Here is a 24,635-nt window from a genome sequence, read left to right on the forward strand (position 1 = left end):
TTAAGAATAAAAAACACCTAAGATTTACAAAAGGAAAACAATTATATTAAAATTATTTTTAAAAATTTAAATGGACCCATTTTAGGAGATGCCCTGAGAGAAATGATTAGCCCAAGATCACACAAAGTAAATAGAACGAGAATTTCAACCAAGATCTTGTGAGATGGAATTCAATGCTAATGGACACACTGAAAGATAAATCATAGGCTGGCCCAAGGAGTCTCATTCCTGAGGGCATATCACAGCTGCGTAGACCTCTCCTGGTCCTGATTATTCATGCTGGGGTCTACATCTTTTTAAGTCTGTGGGCCAGTTTCTTGTTCCACAGAGAACACATTGGCTGCTGTCCCTGCCCTGCACTGCTGGGGTTGAAACATCTCTACATGCCTAACCAAGGAAGCCTGCCTGTAGGAGACGTGGTTAGGAGCCATCTCAGAAATATTCAGCCTCTGCCCTTCTGTCCACCTTCCATGTGGCTAGAGGTTTGTGGGGGTATTTAGGGTAAATTGGAGATTCTTCAGATGATATACTCCCTTCCCTCTGGGGGTTCACAGACATGGCTCTTGCTATAATAGGAACCCAAGGATACAGCTCAGGTTTCAGCAGAGATGGTGACTGTTCTTGGGAAATCTATCCCTCTCCAACAATAAAAGGAGCCTTGCCCACCCCCCCACCCCACACCTCTCCCAATAGCTATGACTGACATCAAAGGAAATCTCCACGAACTCCTCATTCCAGACCTTTTAGGGGACAGTGTGGTGCAATGAAAGGAGAGCTAGACTTGTAGTCGGGGGACCTGGGTTAAAATTCTAGTGGTCACTGTGTGACCTTCGGCAAGTTGCCACCTCTGGGCCACAATTTCCTTAACTGGAAAATGAGATTAGATTGATTTGTTCCAGCCCTAGATCTATGTGCCCAAGTACTGCTTCAGTGTATACAAGTGCCAAGCACAGCCCAGAGCCAGAGGCCCAAGGAGCACCTGGGCTATGAGGAAAAAGAAAATCTTCCCCAACACCTGTTCAGGTTCCTCTGTCCTAGGCACTCTGTGGGACATCTCATCAGTCAGAGTGGACAAAAGAATACCATATAGCTTGTAAGTCAGGACCATATAGACCACGGTTAGCCCAAACCCCTCATTGTATATAGGCAAAGGAAGACTGGAAAGGGGGAGAGCCTCTTTCAAGGTGTTAACTAGTCACTGGCAGAGATGAAATCAAATGCAGGTCACAGGACTCCAAATTCAGCCATTAAAAAAAAAAAATGGAACCTAGTCCTGGCCTCCCTGGGCAGGTACTAGCATGACTCTTTGGCAAACTTCAACTTTAACAAACATTTATTAAGCGCAGAGCACAGGGTTCAGCGCTGAGGGAGATACATAGGTTGGATAAGACACAGTCACTGCTCTTCTGGAGGTCACACCATCTAGACAACACTACCAAGTAGCCCTGGCCCTCCCTCTCCAAGGCCTGAGAGAACACAAGGAGATATGGGGACAGCACACACTCATCTGCAGATCCAGGGCCCCTCTCCCACTCACCAGGATCCCCCCAGCCACTGACAGCTATTCCCCCATAAAAAAACCAAGTTCTTTCAAGTGTCTTGGCACATGATGAAACAGGCTCCATGGTGAAAACTGGAGTCATCTCAGTCCAGAGGCCCCAGAGCCAGGGGGAAGTTCCCAAGCAGACAGGGGAAGGGGGAGGACAGCCTCCTCCACTGAAGAAATTCAGTAACTGGGAATCCAGGCTGGGGAGCTGAAGGGAAGGCACAGCTGAAGAGGAAGTAGTACAATAGGCAGGGGATGAGCAGAACGTGAGGAGTTTGGTACTGAGATAAACAAGTTGTGGAGCTAAACAAACAGTTCTTGTCAAGTCCAGATGTTCTGCTGGCCTCGGTATTTTCTTATCTTGCTGCTTCTGGGCAGCCACCTTCTCCAAGCTCCTCTGTATTTTCTTCAGTTGGCAGCTCTAGCTGACTTTGCCACCCTCACAGTCTCAGCAGCATTTAAACTCTTTTTACGGTTAGGTGTTCCTCCACTACCTCCTTACTTAATAATAAGCTTCTAACAAACATTTAACAAGGGCCCTCTATAAGCAAAACACTGTGCCTGGGTTGAGGGGAGACACAAAAGATTAGGTAAGATATAATTTCTGCCCTCATGGAGCTCACAATCTAGCAAGGGGATGCATCGCACATAAATAACTATAAGACTAAACATTCTGTGTTCATAAGTGCATGACAGGTGGTGCAAGCAATGGGCTTAGGGAGCAAGGGAGCAGAAGCTTTGTGGCCTGGGGGGATGGGAAGGGGGAAGGGAGACAGCATTGGAGTTGGACTTTAAAGGGCTACATAAGCTTTAAACAGAGATGATTGGGGACTGGGACAGAGAACAGGAAATGACATAAGCAAAACCACAGAAGCAAGACAAAGCTGGACGAGGGTTGAGGGAAGAATGGCAAGTAGTCCAGATTGTCTGAAGCACTGAGCATACCATCTGTGGTCATCTAACAAGACTGCACAATAAGTGTGAAAGTGATCGCATGGAGTCTTGAATGCCAGGCTAAGAAGCTGAACAGCAGTGTGGGGTGAGAAAGGCTGAAAGTATCAGATTCCTAGGTCCCCATTCCCTTTGATCCAATCATATTTCAACCTCCTGTATGTGAAAAGCATTTTCCTTCTTAGGAAAAACAAGCAAAATTGGAGTTATGTGAACTGCTGAGAGGCGACACTGAAGTTAACTTGTACAAACTCACTCAAATATCTTGATCTGCAGCTGTTCCCTGCAGGGTCCATACAGCTTTTCAACAGCATGAACAGCATCAATGACTATGGATGAGAGTTCATTTATAACTTTTTCTTGGGGCCCAAGACACTGCACCGTGGCTCACCCAGTAGGAATATTAATCTAAATTATCTGAACACCTAAAGCAGTAACCTCAGGAGTGTCCCCCATGGCAGTCTTTCCTTCTTTCCTGGGGGCCTTAATGCCCATCCATCATCTGCTACTCGTATGTTTCCCTAATTTCTACCTCTATCTCCATGATTCCAGGCCTGTGTTCCCCATGGACACCTCAAACACAATTTATCTTCTGTGTCCAATCTTGCCCCTCCCCCAACCATCCTTTGATTATAGAGACCTTTTGTGTTTAAAAATGGCTTCATCAATTTTTGCTCTCCTATTTAATGAAGTATAACACTCTGATCCTGTCCTTAACACCCTCCATAATCTGGTTTCTACATACTTTCTTGGCCTTATCTCATACTATCCCCTTTTATATAATCTACTTTGTCAGCTAAGACAGACTATTCATTCCCTGTTTTTATCTCTTCTTTTCCTCTCTCTACGCCTTTGCTCACATCATTTCTCATGCTTAGAACAAAAATTCCCAGTTAAAAACTCTCAGGATTCAACTAAGGTGCCATAAAAAAGCCTTTTATTTCCCCTAGCAGAAAGTGACTTCTCCCCTCCTTAAATCTCTCCTTTTAGAATTGTATCCATCTTATTTCCTCTATTAAATCATAACTTCTTGAGGGCAGGGCCTGTGTATTTTTTTAATTTTCAATACCCCTCTCCCCAAATCATTGTGCCTTGGTCCTGCCCTGCATTTAATGTTTGTTAAATGGAAGCTGAATAACAAAGTAGCAATGGACCACAAAGGTAAGTTTCCCAAAGAACTCAGACTGGAATGATGGATCAAAAAATAAAATACAATGAAATTTATCAGGGATAAATGTGAAGGCCTTCATTTAGTCTGAAAAGCAAATCAGTTCCCTAAATATTGGCTGCATAACACTGTAGCAGTTCACCTACAGACTACCTCAGTTACCCTGACCCCACCCCCACTCAGGTCTAGGGGCCATAGCCATTTTGGACTGTTTCCTCTAAGGGTTCTTGGTGGGGATGGTGAAAGGGAGGCTGGGAGTAGGGAAAACAAATGACATGGCCCGACAGGTCAGATTTGAGCCTGAGAACATCCTAGGGTCAGAACCAGGTACACAAGTCCTAGTCTGGGAGGCTTGGACGTTTCTAGGGGTCTAATTCTGGGACATCACTCATCGCTAAGAGGGCCACCAAGGACCTATATTTCTGTCTGCCCCAGGAAAGGAGGAAACACTAGAGGAAAAGACTAGGTTTGGCTCTCCCCTCACCCCTTGCAGTAAAAGCAACCTTTTGAATGTTCCTCAGCACCCAAGAGTTTGACATGCCTGAGCATGGATATCACAGGCTTATATGCTGGTGTGCAACCCCACCTCCCACCCCCCACCCCCCAATGCAGGGCAATGTGGGTACTGAAGGGGAATGATGAAGACTAAAAGATAACAGTTCCAACAGCCAGTCCACAGAGAGCAATCTGAGGACCTGTCACTTCAACATGTGAATTCTTGGCAGAAAACTGGGTGGCACATAGCTACCCATGAACAACAGAGCTGAGATTCACAAAGATTCCAACAAAGTGGACCAAGAAGCAAGGTTAAATTTAACAGGAATGAATGTCAAGCCCTTCATTCAGGACCAATTCCATCAGCATTGGCTGGGAAGTCAGCAAACAGTTCATGTGGAGTAAAATCCAGCCACCCTATTCACAGCTCGAGATTCTGCTCCTTTACTTTCCCACCATTAGCGAGATGGCCAAGCAAGTAGGCCACACCAAGTGAGCAGTAGAGGGTCCCTTTCACCTTCCTTTTACCCTGGAATCCGGATAAGCTCAGGTCAGCATTAGGGCTCCAGAGAAAGACAGAAGGTCCACTACCTGTGTTTGCCAGGCAGGCAGTCATGAATCATCTGTGAAGCAATTCAATTTATGACGTGTCAGCCTGGATAGGCAAAACATCAGCAGGTCCCTGTGCATATGTTAGCCATAACTGCTTCTCTCAGGAGTCAGGAAACAACAAAGTCTACACACAGACAGATACAGACTTTCCTTCTCTAATGCCTAAAAAGGTAGGGATGAGGAAGCTAGGGCTAGGGGAGGGGACAGGCACTAGCTCTGCCAGACAGCTTTTTCCTCCGGGGTGAGGGACTGGGGAGGAAATAGCTGGCTATTACTATGCCTTCTCTCAGTAGGATGAGCACCAACCCCACTCAAGCACCATATACTTCTGGGACCCTGGGAATGAAAGGGATTGTCTTTTGTGAAATTTGGCCAGGGTAAGATGATATTAAAGAAATGATGAATTAGTCTTGTTTCTGAGTAATGGAAAAATGAAAAACACTTCAGTGACAGGTAGTTCTTTATCACCTCTTCCCCCCACTTTGGGCAGTAACAGGGGAGATATTTAGTGGCCTGATTATAACGTGGATGATCACTGAGCCATCATCAGAAAGCATCCTGATTACAATTGGGGTCTGCTGCCGGAAGAAAATTCCAAATAGGCAATAGGGTTCTGAGACAAGTGTTGTCATCCTCTTTTCTGGGGCCCTAGAGGGTGTGGGGTAGGTTCACAGAGGAGAGAAGTACACAGGGACCAAGTTAAGCCCAGAGAACATTTCAGAAAGTTAAATATAATCAAGTCTATCCTGGAATTAATTTTTGTTATAACTGATTGTAAGTATCTTATTTGTTATATTATTTCTGTATCAATATCCTTCTCCTTTAACTTGGGAATAAATCCTAGACAATATTTGTGTGGAGCATGGAGAAACAGGGTTAAAAAGGGAAAAAAAAGGGACCAGTGAAGCAAAACTAGGTACACCAAGATACAGTGGAAGAAGGGTCAGTAGATCTGAGCTCAGGAACAAGCAGGCCCAGGGACCCAGTGGTGCTTGGTGTCTCAAGCCAAAGGGTTAAAAATTAGTGAGACTTAGAAGGTAGTGAAAAATTAAAGACCTGGGGCTTTAAATAAAGTTCAAAGAGGAACTTGAACCCTGGGGAAGCTGAAGAAAAACCAGGCCTAAGGTCCAGGGAAGGATCCCACAGGCTGCCCTTTTCCACTGCCTCTTTCTTCATGCCACTGAAGGGTGAGACCAAGGAATAGCTAAGGCTGATGTAGCTGAGAATGGGGCTAGCACCTGCCTAAGCTCAAACCCTTCCCAGGATGAGGTAAATTTAAAAGAAAAAAAAAAGAAATTGGAGGGAGACTCTTGGAGAAAAGAAACCAGGAACCTAGGAGAAGACATGAGAAACTAAGTGGGCATCCTTAACCTGGCAGAAGAGAAGTTCACAGCAGTAGCTGCGCATTCCAAAGGGTGGGATGGAAAGGGAAAGGCTACGGCTTAATCTTGAGACCTTTCAAGACTCCAGATCAGTGATCTATAACTCATAAGCTCTGGGGCCTAAGCCTGGCATATGACCTCCCATTCCTCAGTAACGAATGCCAATTCCCTTCACTCACTGGGGGAGATAGAAAGAACTATGCCCTTCCCACAGGAACAATTCACTGACTGAATGGGGTTCCAGAATACTGGGCCTACCCCCCTGGCTGGGAGTTCCTCATTCACACTAGTTATCCTTATCAAGGACCCTTCAGGTGAGGCACAGGTTGGAGCTTCCCTGTTAGTTAAACCCATTCCCCTGTCTGAAGATGGCAGGCAATGAGAGCAAAGGTTTTGTGGCTCCCTACCTATCCCCAAGACATGCAGCCCAGAAGATGAGGAGGCTCTCCTGCCAGGGCCAGGGGGAATGGATGACTGCAAGGACCTCCCTGTCCCTGGCAGGCAGCCTTCCTGTCACAAGCTAAAGTAGTCGGGCATGTTTGGGCCATAGACATCCGTGGTCCACAGCACATCAGCCCTACCTGCTGCTATTAGCATCTGATGCATCTCTCCCTGAACCTGAGCAAATTTCTCCTCATCAATATAGTCCTCCAAGAGGTTTGCAGAAAGGGGCACACCAGGCAGGTCCTTGTAGCAGTCCACAGGAAATGGGTACACTACCAGCTGGAGGTCAGGCATTACCTCAGAGCGAGACAGCAAGGCCTTCAGCCCAATGCTAGAAAGGGGATTGTCATAGAGACCAAGATAGCGTAGGCGGGTACAGCGGGACAGAAGTGGCAGGGTACTAATAAGGTGAACATCCATGAGCTGGCACTCTGTCACCTTCAGACACAGCAAGGAGGCTGAGGCCTCCCCCAAAAGAGCCTGGAAGGGGGGCAAGAGGTCACCTGACAGGTTGTTGCCACTGAGGTCTAGCTTCTTGAGGTGGGGAGCATGGGGGCTCTGGGACAAGTAGCTCAAGTCCACAGGGAGCAGGTAGCAGACAGGAAGTTCCAGGCTTTCCAGCGGACACTGTAGGCCACTGCAAAGAGAGACACAGAAATGCTATTACTTCCCAGGGAAAACAGAACAAACATGAGGAAGCTGGGATGGTGCTTCAACTTCCTGGGGCTTGTTCCTAGGCACCAGCTGGCCAGGCAGCTTTTTCCTCAAGGTGAGAAGGGCAAATTTTGCCCAAGGTCATGGTGATTTGGAAAAGTACATACAAGAGAGAAGCTACAAAGCTTTAAGGCATACAGTTCTCTGCATAATGACAATCAACAACTCCCATTCTACCAGTATTTTCACTGTTTACTGAGAGCTTTTCTCACACTGGCTCAGGGGGGGAGTTAAGAGTAGCAAGGATCATGATCTCCACTTTACCCAGGAAACTGGGGCTCTAAGGTTACCAGTTGCCCAAAGTTGAACAGCCAGAAGTTCCAGGACAAGGATTTGAAAGCAGGTCTCCAGCAGTCCTTTCACTTTAACATGTTTATAAAAACAACCAAGAAATTTAGATTTAAGGAAAGAAAAGGAAGGGGGCCCTGAGACAAATATTTGAGAGTATATTTCTCTCAAGTGGTAAGCCTGGAGCGGCCTTTCAGGCCGGTACATGAACAAGAGGGCTCGCTCACCTGAGCAGCTGCCGAAGCTGGCCCGAGAGCCACGATGTACCCAGATTAAGCTCCTTGAGGCGTTTCAGCTTACTCATCTCTGAAGCCAAGAAGCTGAAGGTGCCTTCCAACATGGCCCAGAGCCGCCACACATCCATGTTGCTGTACTGAAGTTTCAAGCTCAGCAGATTAGTGAACTTCATGATGGAAGCTACGATCTCCCACACACCCCCTGCTTCTAGAGTAAAGAAGGACAGATCTAGCCGGCGTAAGCTTGAGTGGTCCAACAGCCCCAGGAGATCCACAGTGATGTCTGGTGGGAGGTCTTCAGCTCGGAAATCCCGGCAGCACAGCCGCAGGGGGCTGACAGCATTATTCTGCAGGGCCTGCTTCAGAAAGCCACTGGAGGAGGGGGTCACCCAGAGATCTACACGCACCTCCACAGGGAGAAGTGTGCATGGCAGGTCCTCGACCTTCCTACATTTATTGGGGCTTTCATTTGGCTGCTCAACTTTGTCCAAGAGATGGCAAATGCCAGTTTGGGCCATGGTCATGGTACGGGCCCACATTTTCATAGTTTTTAGGTCTTCTTCATAGCCATAATCCAAGAGTCCAGTCATGTCTAACAACTGCAGTGGATGCCTCCTGAGGGAAGGACAGAGAAGGTGAGATCCTGAGCTAGAATGCACCCCATATCTTGCCAATCTCATCCCAACTTACTCAACGTATACCTGAAATAAATGTAAGAACTAAATGAAGCTGTGATAAAGTAGAGAAGAAAAAGGGAATGGAAAGCTTAAAATAGGATCACAGAATGCCACAATTCAAAGGAATCTCAGAAGTCTATATATATAGTCCAACCTGTGCCTAAACCATCTCAACAATATACCCAAAAAGTGATTAATCCAGTCAATGCTCAAAGACTATCTGTGGGGCCTAGAATTGCCAGATCTTAAATTTACTAATAAAGTAGGAACCATCAAAATTTGGTTAAAAAATAGAAACAGAACAGATGATATAAGCCAAGACCAGAAGCAACGGAATCCATAATAATGCCAAGTGTCTGCTAAAATCAAAGCCACCCAACTACTGAGGTAAGGACAAAACTTCCAGTGAAGGAGCAGCCATTAGTCCAGTTTTAGAGAGCCAACCATTAAGTAACCCATCCATCAAGCTAAAGTCTGTTTCTCTGCAACTAACATCCACTGTTCTGGTTAAATCTAGAACAAGTCTCATTCCTCTTTCACCCAACAGCCCCTTAAATATTTGAAGAAGAGTCTTCAGGTCTTCTCTTCTGGCTACACATCTTGGATACTCTCAGTAAATCTCGTAAGGAGTGGCATCCACCCTGTCACACCTGTACTTGCTCTGGCTAAGTTCCAGTTTGTCAATGCCCTCGGCCAGGACATTAACATAATGGAGTCTGACCAGAGTAGATGCTCTGCCCATCAATGCCGCCCCTCTCTTGTATCTCACAAGAAAGACACTAAGATGTTCCATCAATGCAGCCCATAATAATGGGCCACAGTGCTTGGCTAGCACAGCACAAGTTATAGCCTGGGCTGGGTCTTTAGGTATCACTGGTGTGGTTCCAGGGTCACAGGTTAGCCTAAAAATAGATACAGGGTATCTACTTCTCAATGATGATTCTCCTAGGAGGCACTTTCTAACAAACCCCAGGCAGGTCTTAAAGGAACTCGTCCTCAAACTCCTTGCCCAAGGCCCATGGATCATAGTGGTGTAACAAAGACTCCAGGTAGCCTCTATCTTTTTCCTGGCTTAGAACATCTGCTACTTTAGCAAATGTGTTTGGCTGTGTCCTTTAACAAGGCCCTGGCCCTGGTCTCTGAAGAGCTAGTACTCAATAATAAATGGTGTTGCCAGGATTCTTCCCTTCTGCTGCTGTTTCCAAGGCTACTATGGGTTCTAGAGATTCCCTCCTGTAAGCTGAGGTCCTGACTGCCTCCCCAGTCATATCTACCCCCTTCCTCAGGTGAGCAGCAGCTAAGCATTTACCTGTAGAGGGACTGCTGGGTTCCATTATCTGTTGCCTCTTCCAGACGAGCCTTGACTCCCATGATCATTGCCTGTACCAGCTCCTCTGCAGGCCGGTCCTGAAGCAGGGCACGGGGGCAGTTTGGACACTCCTGGAGGAGGGCCCGGAGACAGTGTGGCCAGTCCTGCCTCAGAGCCCTGCGGCAGTGTGGCCGATCCTGCAGTAATTGCTTAAAACTGAGGATGGGGTAAGGCCATGTATGCACCAAAGCCTGGAGCAACAGCGTCTTCCCATGCATGAAGGCTGCCTTGAATAGGACTGGGTACAGGTCCTGTGGCAGAAGCTCCAAGGCCTGGCACGCAGATTCCTCATCCTTGATCACCTGCTGGGCACACAGGAACACCAACGGACGCATGGCTGAATATGGTGGGCAACTGCCACCTATGACACAGGACAGGTAGTACCTGCCAGGAGGAAAAGCATTTAACACTGAGAATGGTTATTTGGGAATCAGACTAAAGAGCTGGGCCTGATAGCTCCGTGTGCTCTTCCCCACCCAAATGCCATACCTTGGGTTCCAAGTGACAATATCACCCTGTACCTAATTCTATCACAGACTTCTCTCTGCTTTTCTAGTAGTTATGAAAATCCAAATCAAATATCTGAATGCCTATTACGTACTGGGCCATGCCCTATCCTTACCATTCCCACCCTACAAGATTGTTGTTCAGCAGCTGACCTACATTTGAATTGCTACAACCTCCTGCCCTTGAGGTTCATACTTTCAGGTTCTTCCATCTACATGCCAGGGAATGACCTGAATGATTGCTTTTTAAGGTCCTTTCCAACAATAAAATTCTAGGACACAAAGGCTATGTATGGTATGAAGGCTTTGGGGTCATGGCCGCCACTGTTGCCCCCTGAAGCAAGGAGATGAGGTCAAGGGCTAGGCACCATGGGGACACAGTAGTGGTCAATGATAGGCAGTGAGGTACATAATGGAATAGACTGGGTTCTGATCCCAACTCCATCAATTACAAGTTATGTGACCTTGTTCAAGTCCCTTGACCTCACTAGGTTTCAGCTTCTTTATTTTTAGTGGTCAGAATTGTAGATTATTTTGGCAGCTTTGTGAAGGAGGGTGAGAGGTTTAAAGCATGGAGAACAGTTAGGAAGCTAGTAATAGTCTAAGAGAGAAATGATGGTTTGAAACAGTGATGAAGTGAGAGAGGAAAAGGGAGTTAGAATTGCTAGAACTAGGAAACTGATTTGATATAGGAAATGAGAAGATTATAGTGATTATGATTCAAGCTTAGTGGTACCACCACTGAGTTTTATTTTCATCCTGTCAAGTCTGACATGTTAGGGGGCATCAAGACAGACACACCAAGAAGTCAGCTAGTAATGTGTGGTGGGAGAGACTGGGGATAGGTAAGAGTCATCTGCATACAAGTGATATCTGAAGCCATTTAAGTTAGATAGTGCAAACATCATCCCACTGGCAAGAAATTTTAAGTGAATCATTGATCAACATAGCTGTAAAATCAATGTCAACCTTATTTCCAAAGTAGTGACAGCGCTGCTGGTGAGCAGTCACCATATCAGACCTGAGCAGGAAAGGCTGCCCCTGGAGCTCAAGTGGCTGCATCTCAGCATTGTGAAGGGGAAGCAACATCAGAAGGCACCCGGGTTGGTGAGGAAAAGGAAAGAAAGGTAGCAAGAGTGAAAGGAAAGTGGGAACAACAGAACGAGGCACGGACAGATGAGACTAGAGAAAAAAATCTCATAGAGAAGGAATAAAGGCAGGATGAGTAAAAAGAGACAGCTAAAAAAGAGAGGAAACTGGGATAAAGGGAACTGAAAATGGAGGAAAAGAAAAGCTCTGGGCTAGCAAGGGACAGAATACCTGGGTTCAAATCACACTTCTTAGTCAGTCATGTGATCTTGGAACAAGTCTCCTCCCTTCTACAATGCTCCAGTTTTTACAGCTACAAAATATAACTGAACAAGATGGAACTCTAGCACTCCTTCGAGATGACATGTTATGACCACAACCAAACCAAAGAGTAGTTAATGATTCAATGTCACCTTAGAATAAGAAAGTCTCTAGCAGAGAATACCATAGATGTATCCTTGGCCCTAGGCTATGTAATATTTATCAATGATGTAATGAGGCACCAGGCCACAGTAGGCAGAGGACTATTCTTGAACCTAGGTCTTCCTAAATCCTACCTCGACACACTGACTGTGTGACATGAGGCAAGCCAGTTAACTTCTCAGCAACCCAGGATACTTATTCTCTAAAAATATAAACTACAGATGAATTGTCAATCTGCATTGGTAGAAGGAGTTTCCATACTGGAATTTCCCTCCACTTCCATTGATAAAAAAATCATTCTCTCACACACAGAACCTTACACAATGATTTTAATAAAGGTAGATTGGCATACTTATCAAATTTGTAAATCATAAAACAGGGACAGCTAACACATAAGTACATAACATGTAAGTCAGGACTGAAAAATAATCTCAACAGGTTAGAATACTGGGTCAAAATTAAATTGAAATTTAATGAGAACGAATTAGAGAAAGTAGCAGATACAGGACTAGAGCCTGACTCCCGAAAGACCTAGGTTCAAATCCTTCCTCTGACACTTACCAACTGTGTGACCATGGACAAGTCAATTAAGCTCTCTGAGCCCCAGTTTCCTCGTCTGCAAAATAGAGATAATACCTGTAGTACCGACCTTACAGGGTTTGTTGTGAGGTACAAATGAGATAATCTATATAAAATACTTTGAAACCATAAAGTGCTATAAAAATGTCAGTCATTATTACAAATGTATGCTTATAATTAAATTTTTAAAAATCAACTTAAATAAAAGATAGGCTACACAGCAATTCATGTTAACAAGACCTGAGGTTTAAATGTATTATAATCTCAATTTAAGACCAGCAGTGTGATTACAGTAACAAAAAAAAAAGCTAATGTAATCTCCCAATCAAATCAACAAGCATTTATTAAGGGCCTACTAGGTGCAGGCACTGTGCTAAGGCTAATGCACTGAGGCAACAATACCACTGTACTCTACCTTGGTCAGAAATCTTAGTACTATATGTTCAGTTCTAGGTACTGTATTTTTAGGAAGGATATTGATAAGCTAGAGCCAGTCCATTATTGTGACCAGGATGAAGACGGGCCTTGGGAGCACACCCTGAATCAGCTGAAGGAAAGAGAAAAGATATGGGTTAGGGAATAATAGCTATCTTTAAGTACATGAAGTGCGGTCACATGGAAGAAGAATTAGGTTTGACTTTAAAGGATAAAACCAAAAACAACGCAAGTTATAGAGAAGTCTACTGGCTTGATATGTAAGAAAAAAAAACTTCCTAAAAATTATTTTTAATTTTTATCCAGCAACGGAATGTATTCCTTCAGGACATATTGTTCCTCCTTCTCATCACACATTTTCAAGCAAAGACTGAAAGATAACATGCTGTAATAGACGGGCTTCTTATCTTGGTATAGTTGGACTAGACCACTTTATTATGTCTGAGGTGATGATAGGAAAAGTCTGATTCTTTTTAAAGAAATAAGGCACAATCTTTAAACTACAGACCAGTAATCTCGACTAATAACCTAGCTAAATTCTCACATGTATTACTTGAGACATTGTTTATGAGCTTTCAGAAAAATTATTCGCTAAAAGCTAGAATGAGCTGTTTAAGCGTATCTTGATGTCAGCAAGGTATGTGATTAAAAAAACTCATGATGTCTACATCAGTAAATGGAGAGATACAGATAAAACAATGTCAACTTGAAGGGAAGTGTCTGGTAGTTTGCCCCAGGGATCTGTCCTTGAGCCCGTTCTGTTCCATACTTTTTGAAAATGAAGTTGATAGGCTTACTATACTCCTTCCCTAGTAAAGATCCCCATATCTGGATTACCATGATTAGTTCTAGGCACATTTTAGAAAGCACACTGACAACTCGGGATCATATCCAGACCACATCTCTTACCAGCAAGGATGGTGACAGAGCCAGAAAATACCTTAATAGGTAAGATGGGCAAAAGTGGGGATATTTAGGCTGGAGAAGATACTGTGAAATGGAGTTGGTTAGACTAGAAGAGCTTTGGTAAAAAGGAGAGCAGCAATACTTACTAGCTTTGTTTGTTACACAGAATCTCAGAGAGGGACAGAAATTCAGAGGTCATCTAGTCCAACCCATACTTGAGAAGGAACTCTCATCAACTGTTCATGATGCTACCACTTAAAGACCTTGAATGATGAGGAATCCATTCATCCACTGAGGCAGTTCATAACACTTTTGGACAGCTCAAATTGTACGGTTTTTCTTTATATGCCTAAACGGGCTTCTGAAACTTCCATCCCTTGCTCCTAGTTCAGCTATCTAAGACAAAGGGAGAACAAATCGAATCCCTCCTTTCACATGACAGCACTTTTAACACCTGAAGACAGCTGTCACATCACCAGAAATCTTTTATCCTTTTTCCTGCTCCATCCTCCTATAGAAGATTTATGGGAAAAATGGAAAACAAGCAAGGTAGAGCTAGGTTGCAGTCTGGTAGACAGAATGCAGCACAGCAATGAGTTCATATATCCAAAGACCAAATTAGCACTTTTAACTGCCATGTCATACTGTTGACTCATATTGATTCTGAAGTCACCACTGTTGGATAGGTGATTTGCATGCCTTTCTGCAAGTCACTAATAAGAATGTTGAACAGAACACACAAGGACATATGAGGCAAAACCACTAGTGGAGAGTAAAATGGAGGGGGGAAAACCACTTCCATTAATTACTTTACAGAATTTTTGCGAGGAAAGTGCTTTGCACCACACAATTATCATCACCATCTTCAAATGTATGATTAGAACTGTTCTAATTGACACTAGAAAGCATATGTAGACTACAGGAGGCTACATGCTAGAAAAGGCTACCTTATGGCTAGTGAGCTAAGAGCTCTCACTAGAGGTCATCAAACAAAGTCAAGGAATGAAATCATGACTTGTGTAGAATTTGAACTAGATGACAATTCAGGTCCTGTCTAATTCTATGTGGGTAGTCCAACCTTCCAGATTATGAACAAATTTCCTTCTGCATCATCTCGAATAAGTGGTTCACTTGTTTCTAACAATTAACAGAGATCAGGCAAATTAATTCCCTAATAATTTTTTGGGGACAGGTCTAATTCCTACAAAGCTTTTTTTCCTACCAAGCTAAAATCTGCATCTCTAACTTCTAACCAGTGATTTAAGTCCTACCCTTTAGGACCAAGCAGAACAAGTCTAATCATTATTCTGTATAACAACCAACCCCTGCTAGCTACCTGAAGGAGACCATCATAACCACCCACCTACCCCACTCCACCCCCCTTTCTTCCTCATACTAAGTATTCCCAGTCTGTTTCTCATGACATTGTTTAACTCCCTTTATGCCATGCTGGCTCATCTAGATATGCTTCAACTCATCACAAGACATATGTTGTGGTACACCAGGAACCAATCACAATAATAACCACCATAAGGCACACAAAGCTCACTACCCTCACTCTGGACACTGATCTTCTTGTTGTCCATTTTATCATTATTCCCCAACCATCACCATGTACTCCATACTTCAAAGCCAAAATGGCTAAATTTCTTGCCATTTCCTGTACTTATCTTGAGTTTTTCCTATCCTTACAAGGTCCCACCTCTCTTGATGCCCACATAAAGCAAGAGTCAAATGTATTCTTACATATCATGGCAATTAAATATTGTATGATGGTCTGAGAACACGGCTCAAAACTCACATAGGCATACCCATGAGCCAACGAAATTGATACATCCAGAGTCAAGTAACATTAGCCTTGATGCTAAATTTCCATCTGCAATAGATATACCCCAAGATTTTTACATATACACACATATTGGCCCATGAAGGCTCTCTAAATGCATGCTCCAGCAAACACTATACAAACTACTCCACAATAGTCATATAGCTTCACCAGACCACCCTACAGAAATTCTAAGAAAAAGGAGCTGGATCAGTAAGATTCACTCACTGTCCTGAATGAGTCAACTATGTACCACAAAATTGAGACTCATAATTGCTATTAACTGATGCTGCTCAAATACCCATATAACTTTTTTTTGGTAATTTCTAAATGATTCAATTCTTTCATTGTGTGTGTAAAGTAGTTTTCCCCCAAACCCAGAAAGAAACCAGTCAACAGGGCTGACGATTGATTTTTTCCTGAATGGACTACAGTATCTTTCTGAAAGCATTTGTTAAATGTTAATTATGTGCCAGGCACCGTGCTAAGCACTGGGGACACAAACATGAAAATAAAAATCTTTGCCCTCAAAGAGCTTACATTCTATAGGAGGAGACAACATGAACACATCAAAGCACATACAAAATAAAAGGTAATTTGGGAAAGGGGGATTAGTGAATGCTTCATGTATAACACAGCATTTGAGCTGTTGCAAATTAGGGGCAGCTAGGTGGTTCAGTGGATAGAGCACTGGGTTGGAATTAGGAAGACTCATCTTTAAGAATTCAAATCCAGCCTCAGACATTTACTGTGTGACCCTGGGCAAGTCACTTAACCCTGTCTGACTCAGTTTCGCATCTGTAAAATAAGCTGGTAAAATGCACTCCAGTATCTTTGCCAAGAAAACCCCAAAATGGGGTCATGAAGAGTCATACACAACTGAATAACAGGACAGGGCAGCGAGGTGGCACAGTGGATAGAGCACCGGCCCTGAAGTCAGGAGTACCTGCGTTCAAATCCGGCCTCAGACCAAACACTTAACCCCAATTGCCTTAAAAACAAAAACAAAAACTGAACTACAGGAATTCTAAAAGGCAGTGGTGAGGTAAGAGTAAATTCCAGGCATGGGGAAATGCTAATGTAAAGGCAACCAAGATGGGAGATGGAGTATTATTTCATTGGATCATCACTTGAGTAAAGGAAAAATAAGTGGAGGCCAGATTGTGAAAGGCTTTGAATATAACACAAATAAATTTGTATTTAATTCTAGAGGCAACAGAAAACTACTGGAGTTTGAATATAGTACTTTAGGAGTATTACTTTGGTAACTGAGTAAAAGATTGGGAAGGGGTTTAGAAGGTCTTACTTAGGATGGTGGCCACATTAGTGAAGAGGAGACTGATTTAAAAGGCTGTGAAACAATGCCAAGGTCTGACCAGAAGAGGAGGGTAGAAAGATGATCAAATCTCACCCTCCCTGCAACAGCCAATCACAGAGTTTGTTTCCAATATAACCACAGCTACTCTTATCCCCCAATCCTCCTCAGCTTTGCCTCCTCCCTAGGATGTGCAAACTCTCCAGTTTCCCTTTTCAAGGATCCTGTCAGTCCCTCAGGGCAGTTACAACCCAACAGCCATACAACATCAGCTGAGAAAATACAAACCACTGCCCTACACACACCAGGTCACTTCATGGCTGTGACAAGTGCCCTTCAGTTCCATACCCTTTACATTTTAGGTGAAACAGAATGAGTCATACCAGAAGAGCAGGACTGGATAGGTTGTACTCTTCATCATACATCTCATTACATTACTTTCCCTCCAAACCTATCCCTCTTCCTTTCTCTTTATTTTCAAGGACACCACATCCGTACAGTCATCCAGGGTTACAACTTCAGCATCATTTTGGACTTTCCCATACTCTGCATTTTCCAACCAATCGCCAAAATTTGTCCTATCTACCTCCACAACACCTCTCACATCTCTTTTCTTACATGGCTAGCATCCTACTTCTTGCCTTCATTACCTTTCGCCTGTAATATTGTAATAGCCCAATTGCTCTCTACCTTGAGTCTCTTTTCCACTCAAATCCATCTTTCACAGTTGCCAAAGTACCTTTTCCATAGCAAGGGTCTAACTTAGGGGCAGGGAATCTGAAGCATCGAGGCCACATGTAGCCCTCTAGGTCCTCAAGTATGGACCTTTGACTGAATCCAAACTTCAAAGAACAAATCCCCTTAATAAAAGGATTTGTCTGTCAAACTTGGACTCAGTCAAAGGACTGCACCTAAGGACCTAGAAGGCCACATGTGGCCTCAAGGCTGCAGGTTCCCCATTCCTTGTCTAACCATCACTCTGCTACTCAATAAACTTCACTGTCTCCCTACTGTCACTAGGATCAAACATTTCAGCTTTATTTCATCCTTTTTAATTTCTATTTTCATATGTCGAAATATACACAATTATTAGGTATAGCTGTAAATTTACAAATCAGTAAATATACACCTATTAGGGTTACATGCTCAAAAAGAATTTTTTTTTTGTCATTAAGGGTGTGTGATCAAGCTTGGAGAGCACTATCGTAAAAGCAGAAACAATAATACATGGCAAGTAATTGGCTACAAGGGGTGAGACTCAGGAGTTAAGTATGACCCTGAGGTTCACACGGATATAGATCTCATTGAGGAAGCCCTCGAGATTCTTGGGGATCAATGCAATCAGTACAATTTAATCTACAAATAAAAACATCTCTACTACTTCTACACAGAAGCCTTTTTCCACTTGGACTTTACAAAGACAATACACCATAATAGTAACATCTTTGGTGAGTGTGCCTCCTTGGTTTTGTGTTTTGCCTAATATCAATGCTCAGGATCACTGAAGTTCTCCACAACTATATATATAAAGGAATCTTACAAAATGTTAATATATGAATAGGAGAATCCTTCCTGGATGAATATTTTAAGTCTGTATCTTGCTCAACTAAGCCAAGTAATCAGCAACAATAGGAGCAACAGACTCTTATCTCAGCCAACTGTAAGTGATGTGTGCTCAGCTGTGTACAAAATCCTGCCTGTCCCTTTTTCATGTTTTCATCAATGATACCCTCTAACTACATAACCTTTTATAAATTTTATAACTTACATTAGTTTTTATAAGTTTCTCATATTTTTGAAATCCAACGATTTTACCTGGAGTAAGTAGAGACCTGAGTGCATAGCTGCTATCTTCCCGGACACTTTTTTAGGCACTAATTTTTGATTTTGGACACTAAAACATGTTGAAGAAATCAGTCCTTATCCCCTTCTGAGGTGGTCACCTCCAGTACCAGTTTCATCTGTATATCTGCGGTCAGGTCATCTTTCTTCCTAAGCACCACTTCTACTTTATCTGCAGTCATCATTGGTGGGAAGAGACTGCTATATAAACATGGCAAATCCTTTCCATTTGACATGTCATCATCCTTCCATTTTATCCGCAGTTGCCCTCAGAATGATCTGGTTTAGTTAGGTTTCACTCCAGGTTTTCAGCAGGCTTATTTCCCCATCTACTACCTTTTCACTCTTTCACACTGCTCTGAATTTTCTTTCCTCTTCTCTGATGTTTTGCAAACAAGACTGGCCTCTGAATAAGTGTTACTCTTGGCTGTCAAGACTCCCAGTTCACTGAGACTAAACAGATACTTGCTGGATGAAGTGGTTTGTGGACTCTTCTAGCTGCCTGGAGGTAGCAGATGTTTTATATTTGTTAAACTTCTCTAAGAAGTGGTGATAAGCAGAATAAGCATCTTCACTTTTATCCATTTCCCACAGCAAATAGTTTGTTTAAGGAAATTAGGTTGGAGCTGCTATAACCTCATGTAGTCTTCTCTTCATTAGTTTTTCATGCTGGTGCTTGTTGGCCTCTGCTGTAAAGTGCTGATCTAACCAAACAGATGGCCAAATCAGTAATTCCCAGCCTTGGAGTACAATATCACCCATGTCCCTTCTGTATGTCAAAAAATGTCACAGACCTTCACGTATTGTAGCTGCATTGTTAGTGGAAGTTTTTCTGGGTCTCTTACCTGGGATTTCATTAGTGTGGGGTGCTGCTGTTTTTCATACTCCTTTCACTGATGTAAACTGCTCATATATTTCTAACTTATAGTCTTAGAGAACTGCTTATGGTACTGAGAAGTTAAGTGATTTGCCCATGGTAACACAGAAAGTCTGTTAGAGGCTGGATTGAACCCAGGGGTTCCTGACTCCAAATCCTACTCTCTATTGATTACACCATGTCTCTTCAGAGAAAATGACAGAAATGTAAATCCAGTTACGTCTCAAAATGAATTTTATTAGCCAGAACAGCATTTACAGACATTTGAAAAATTGTAGGACACACATACTAGACATTTATCAAGTCTACAAGACTATTTATTTAGTGGACTGGGTCATTCAATGAAACAAACACCTCCAAATAATTCCAAAACCTCTATGGCCCTTGAGTAGGAGCCAAAGGTACTAAAGAAATTTTTTGTGGTGGTGTTCAGGTTTTACTACATCGAGCATCTTCTGACTTTTCTTGGGGGCAAAACAAAACAAACAAAACCCATTCATGATACACAGTACTCAAAAGCCTCATGCCTTTAATCTCTCATTTCTTAAGCCTGAACCAAAATTTCCAACTTTTTCCACTACTCCTCCCTGTGCCCACCTTCATACTGAAGTTACCCTAAATACATGTTGACTTGGTCTAGAAAATGTTGTCAAGTTTTTCATGTAACAGATGTTGGTACATAAGCTGTAATTAGCTTCATAACGTTCTGTTTATACTTACAACAAATAATGATGGTGATCCATGACCGAGTGTCCCATAAAAAGCTGATTTTATTTTTGTTGCCTGAGGGTATAATTCCCCTTCAGCAAACACTTAATTGTCTATACCATATAAGAAATTAAGGATACAAAGACAAAAGCAACATCAACATCCCCATTCCTCGCAGAGGTTATATCCCACTGGATAACACTAACACCACTAGCTTGTTTCTCCTGGACAACTTTATATTCACCACATTTTCTTTAATTTCTGGCATACCTTAAAGCAAAAATGTCAATACTTGATATAGTTCATTTCTAGTCATAGGAGACAACCTCTTCACTGGCAAAAGGATAAAAAGCTCCAAATTTCAAGGGTGTCAGCAGTTAAATTTAAATTGTATAACTTTTGTATACATTCTATCTTGTATAAGATTAGTTGTTTATATTTAATTCTCCTAGAGGACTACAGGAGTCCTTCAAGCCTAGAACAATCCTCTACACATAGTAGGCATTTTCAATAAAATGTTTGTTGAATTAAATTAAATTAAACCAAAACCCCTAAGTCTTTTTCACTTAACTACCAGTGAGTGTTGGAAGGACAGCACATGTGAAGCTTAGGGAATAGCATTAGCAAAGGCAATTAGGTAGAATGACACCTACTGTACTTCAGGAAGATGTGAAGAACCAGGTTGTCTTTTGATGAACTTAGGGGTAACAAGCGTAAAGTTAAATTCTGATCTTGCTGAGGTGATGGTGACATGCTCCCTGTTTACATTACCTTGGTTGGAGGGAAAAGCATTGAAAAATGTTAAGTAACAAATATGCATAATAAAGCAAAACGTTTTGTTACAAAGTCCCTGCCCCATGAACTGACGAGCTCCATTCTGCAAGCAAGAGTGCATGAAATATCGGCTTGTATGTTTTCTGTAGAAAAACTTCAAGTTGACTGATTAGGGGTATTTAATAAGTAAAAGGCAGAGGTGATACCTAATAGTACTTGGCCCATAGCAAGCTCATAACAGATAGGCATATGTCTATGTTACAGTAGATACAGTATTGGATTTGGGAGTCAGGGAAGACCTGGGTTTAAATTGTATCTCAGATACTATAGCACACTGTTTATCTACTATGTAATTCCTGTTGAAACTCTAGAATGAATTCTGAAAAGGGTGATTTGTAAATACTAAAAGAAGTGGTGATCACCAAGACTAAGAATAGGTTTGTCCAGAACAGGTCATGCCAAATTAACCTTATATCCCCCCCCCTTTTTTTTGAGATACTTAATAAATTAGATGTCACAGTACAGTATACATTGATTTCAGCAAAGCTCCTCAAGATTATCTGGTGGTCAAGATGAGTGCTAGTGAACTGAGAACTGGTACACAGTTCCAAAAGCAGTGGTAATTAGTAGACTGGGATATATCAATATGAAGATGGTCTCATGGAATGTCTAAATGATCTAATCTTACCTCTGGATAATCCAACACCTTTACAAATGACAGTGCCTAACAAATAGTAGGTGTTAAATAAATGTTGGAATTGAAAATTACTTGGATGACAGTATCATTAGCATACTTTTCTAATTTGTATTGGGTGTCAGGAAGCTTAGACAAATAAGTACCATTTAAGGCAATATTACCATGATCCAAAAAGAAGAGACTAGAACAATGAATCAAATCCAAAAAGATGAAATGTAATCAGGATGACTACCAAGTAACTTTCATTTGGGTTAAAAAAAACACATAACTACAGTTTGAGGGACACATGGCTAGATAATACTTACTATCTGAAAAAGGCCTGAGAATGTCAGTGGACTGAAAGTTCAGTGAGTCAAAATATGATGATGGCCAAAAGAGCAACTGCAATCTTAGATTGCAATAACAGAAGCATAAGCACGGTGTAAAAATCAAGGGACTTTACAGTCCCACTGTGATTTGCACTGGACAAACTGCATCTGAAATATGTTCTTCAGCTCAGTTACATTTAAGGAGGACATTGAGAGACCAAAAGCCAGACCTATATAAGGATCAGGCGAAATAACAGAGGCACTTCAGCAGAACACCTTGAGTGGGGCGGAAGAGAGAAAAGAGGAACATATAACAGTATTCATTTATTTAAAAGCCTACTGTGTGAAAGCAGCATTAAATTAATTTTGTTCTAGGGACAAAATTAGGAAAAATGGGTAGAACTTACAGAGGCAGATTTTGCAAAACTTATATCATCAGAGCTATCTAACTACAGAATGGGCTACTTCAGAAGATATCTCAAGAAAAGATTTTCAAGTGGCCACTTATTAGTGAATATAGAAAACTATTCTGTTCAGATACCTGTTGGACTTCATATACCCTGAGTTCTCTTCCAACACCAAGTTTCTATAATTGCTACAGAACAAAGACATGAATGCTAAAGATTCTACATGAATGGTACAATATCAATAATCTTTTTCTGTCCTCTCATCTTCTTGAAGCACCTTAAGACGGTTATTTCTCAAGGTTCAATTCTCAGCCCACCGTATCTTCTCTTCCTCAACAATCCCATTCACTCCTGTTCCTTCAATTATCACTTTTATACCAATGGCTCTGAAATCTGTCTCCAGTTCTGATCTCTCTTCCAAGCTCTGCCCTTATATTTCCAACCACTTCAAATGAGGGCCTACTACTTAAAGAGCACTGAGCCAGGCACTGGAGGAGATGCAAAGGTCAAATAAGACATCTAACCAGCAACCTCAAATAATATTAATGTATCCTTCAAATTGCTACCACGCTAATCTTTAGAGATGACTAGATGGCCATGTCAACTCTGCAATAAAAGAATCCTACCTACCAAATAAACTTCAAACTCAGCCTAACACTACAATCTGATACCACCTTACCTTATGAGTCTTTTCTCATTCTACTCCCCTCACAAGTGTATCTGTTAGCTTACTTCTTTGATGTTACAATGTGTCAAGGTGCCCAAAATGCCACAGTGCCCAAACGCCAAGCAAGAGAAACAGAAAGTTTAGCCTCTCAGCACGAGTGATATAGCTCTTTGGTCTCAGTGGCAACTGAACAATAAGCTATAAGGAGAAAAAAATTGCTCTGTGAAACCTCCAGCTGGTCTCACCTGACCACAGGCAGTCAACTACTGGAGTTGTCCCCAGGCCAGAGGATACATTGGCAATATGATGTAGAAAAATGTACGGAGTCAGGAGATACCTGTTTTCAAAACTTTGCCCAATATTTACTAGTTCTGTAACCTGGACAAGTCATTTCATTTCTAAGTTTGAGTTTTCTCGCCTATAAAATGAGGATATTTGTGACATCTCCCTCAAGGGCATGGGGGTTGTAATAATTAATTTTGAAAAACTGAAAGCACTATAGGAATACAATATTCTTGGCAATAGTTCTTAACATTACTTCATGCAGTTGTTAGGAAATGCTTAGAAACTATTAAAACATATAAATCCAAGTATTAGTGATAACTGTTACACTACCTCTCCGGAATATGTTAAAGGAAGTAAACAGTAAGTCTTAAAAGTATTATATAAATGTGATCTATTTTTAATCATTATGGTTAACATCTTTTTGTTAAGAACCACTTTTGGGGGCAAAATATAAGGTATCATCAAGCTACTTTGAAGCTCCCTCTTCTACCACCACATCTACTAGAGGTCACTCTTACTCTTAGTTAGGTAGGACCTTCAGCTTCCGTCTCCTCCCCAGATATCCCCCTCCCCACCAGCGGCCTTTCTGCCCCTCCTCCTCATTGCCCCCTCCTCCTTAGGCCCCCCTCCCATCGGGGCCTTTCTGCCCCTCCTCCATACATCCCCCTCCCACTAGAAGTTTTCTGCCCCGCCCCCTCCCCCTCCCCTCCCCCCAAAGGTCCTTCTGCTCCTCCCCCTCCCCCACCCCCTATCACCAAAGGCCATTCTTGCTTCCCCTCTCACACACCCCCTCCCACCAGAGGCCTTCCTGCCCCTCCCCCTGGAATCTCCCCCGCTGAGGGCTCCAGCTGGGCCTCTCCTCCCCCAGGTCGGTGCCTCCTCAGGTTCCTCCCCAAAGCAGGCCTCAGCGCCCCACTTCCCCCGCCTTCCCCACTCCGGGGCGGGCAGGCCCGAGGCGCAGCTCAGGGAGCGCCAGGCCTCAGGCCTTGCGGACCCTCGCCCCCGCCCCTGGCCCAGCAGCCCTCACCTAGCCCTCGGCCTGATCTTCGCTCTTCTCCCGGTCGACGCCGTCTTGACCGCTGTGGTAGTAGCCGCCAACGCAGCCCTCGC

General features: G+C 42.9%; 1 protein-coding gene across 5 annotated transcripts; it reads right to left on the reverse strand.

The window, feature by feature from the left end:
• Positions 1 to 1,315: 1,315 nt before the first annotated feature.
• Positions 1,316 to 24,635, reverse strand: LOC110214099 (leucine-rich repeat-containing protein 14-like). 5 transcript variants are annotated; one of them, XM_078153822.1, is made up of 6 exons: positions 21,041 to 21,131; positions 12,462 to 12,516; positions 9,823 to 10,266; positions 7,828 to 8,451; positions 6,736 to 7,235; positions 1,316 to 5,420 (listed from the first exon to the last, which is right to left on the reverse strand). In XM_078153822.1, exons 3-6 carry the CDS (start codon positions 10,215 to 10,217, stop codon positions 5,401 to 5,403), a joined length of 1,539 nt encoding a protein of 512 aa, XP_078009948.1. In that variant the 5' UTR covers positions 10,218 to 10,266; positions 12,462 to 12,516; positions 21,041 to 21,131; the 3' UTR covers positions 1,316 to 5,400. The 5 variants fall into 5 exon arrangements, with proteins under 5 accessions (XP_078009948.1, XP_078009947.1, XP_020850444.1 ...); XM_078153821.1 differs by adding an exon at positions 12,895 to 13,026 and having other exon boundaries at positions 1,316 to 7,235; positions 21,041 to 21,058; XM_020994785.2 differs by lacking the exon at positions 12,462 to 12,516 and adding an exon at positions 24,553 to 24,634 and having other exon boundaries at positions 1,316 to 7,235; positions 21,041 to 21,158.

Source organism: Phascolarctos cinereus, unplaced genomic scaffold, assembly GCF_003287225.1.
Source record: "Phascolarctos cinereus isolate Bilbo 61053 unplaced genomic scaffold, phaCin_HiC Scaffold_4;HRSCAF=312, whole genome shotgun sequence".
NCBI classification, from domain to species: Eukaryota; Metazoa; Chordata; class Mammalia; order Diprotodontia; family Phascolarctidae; genus Phascolarctos; species Phascolarctos cinereus.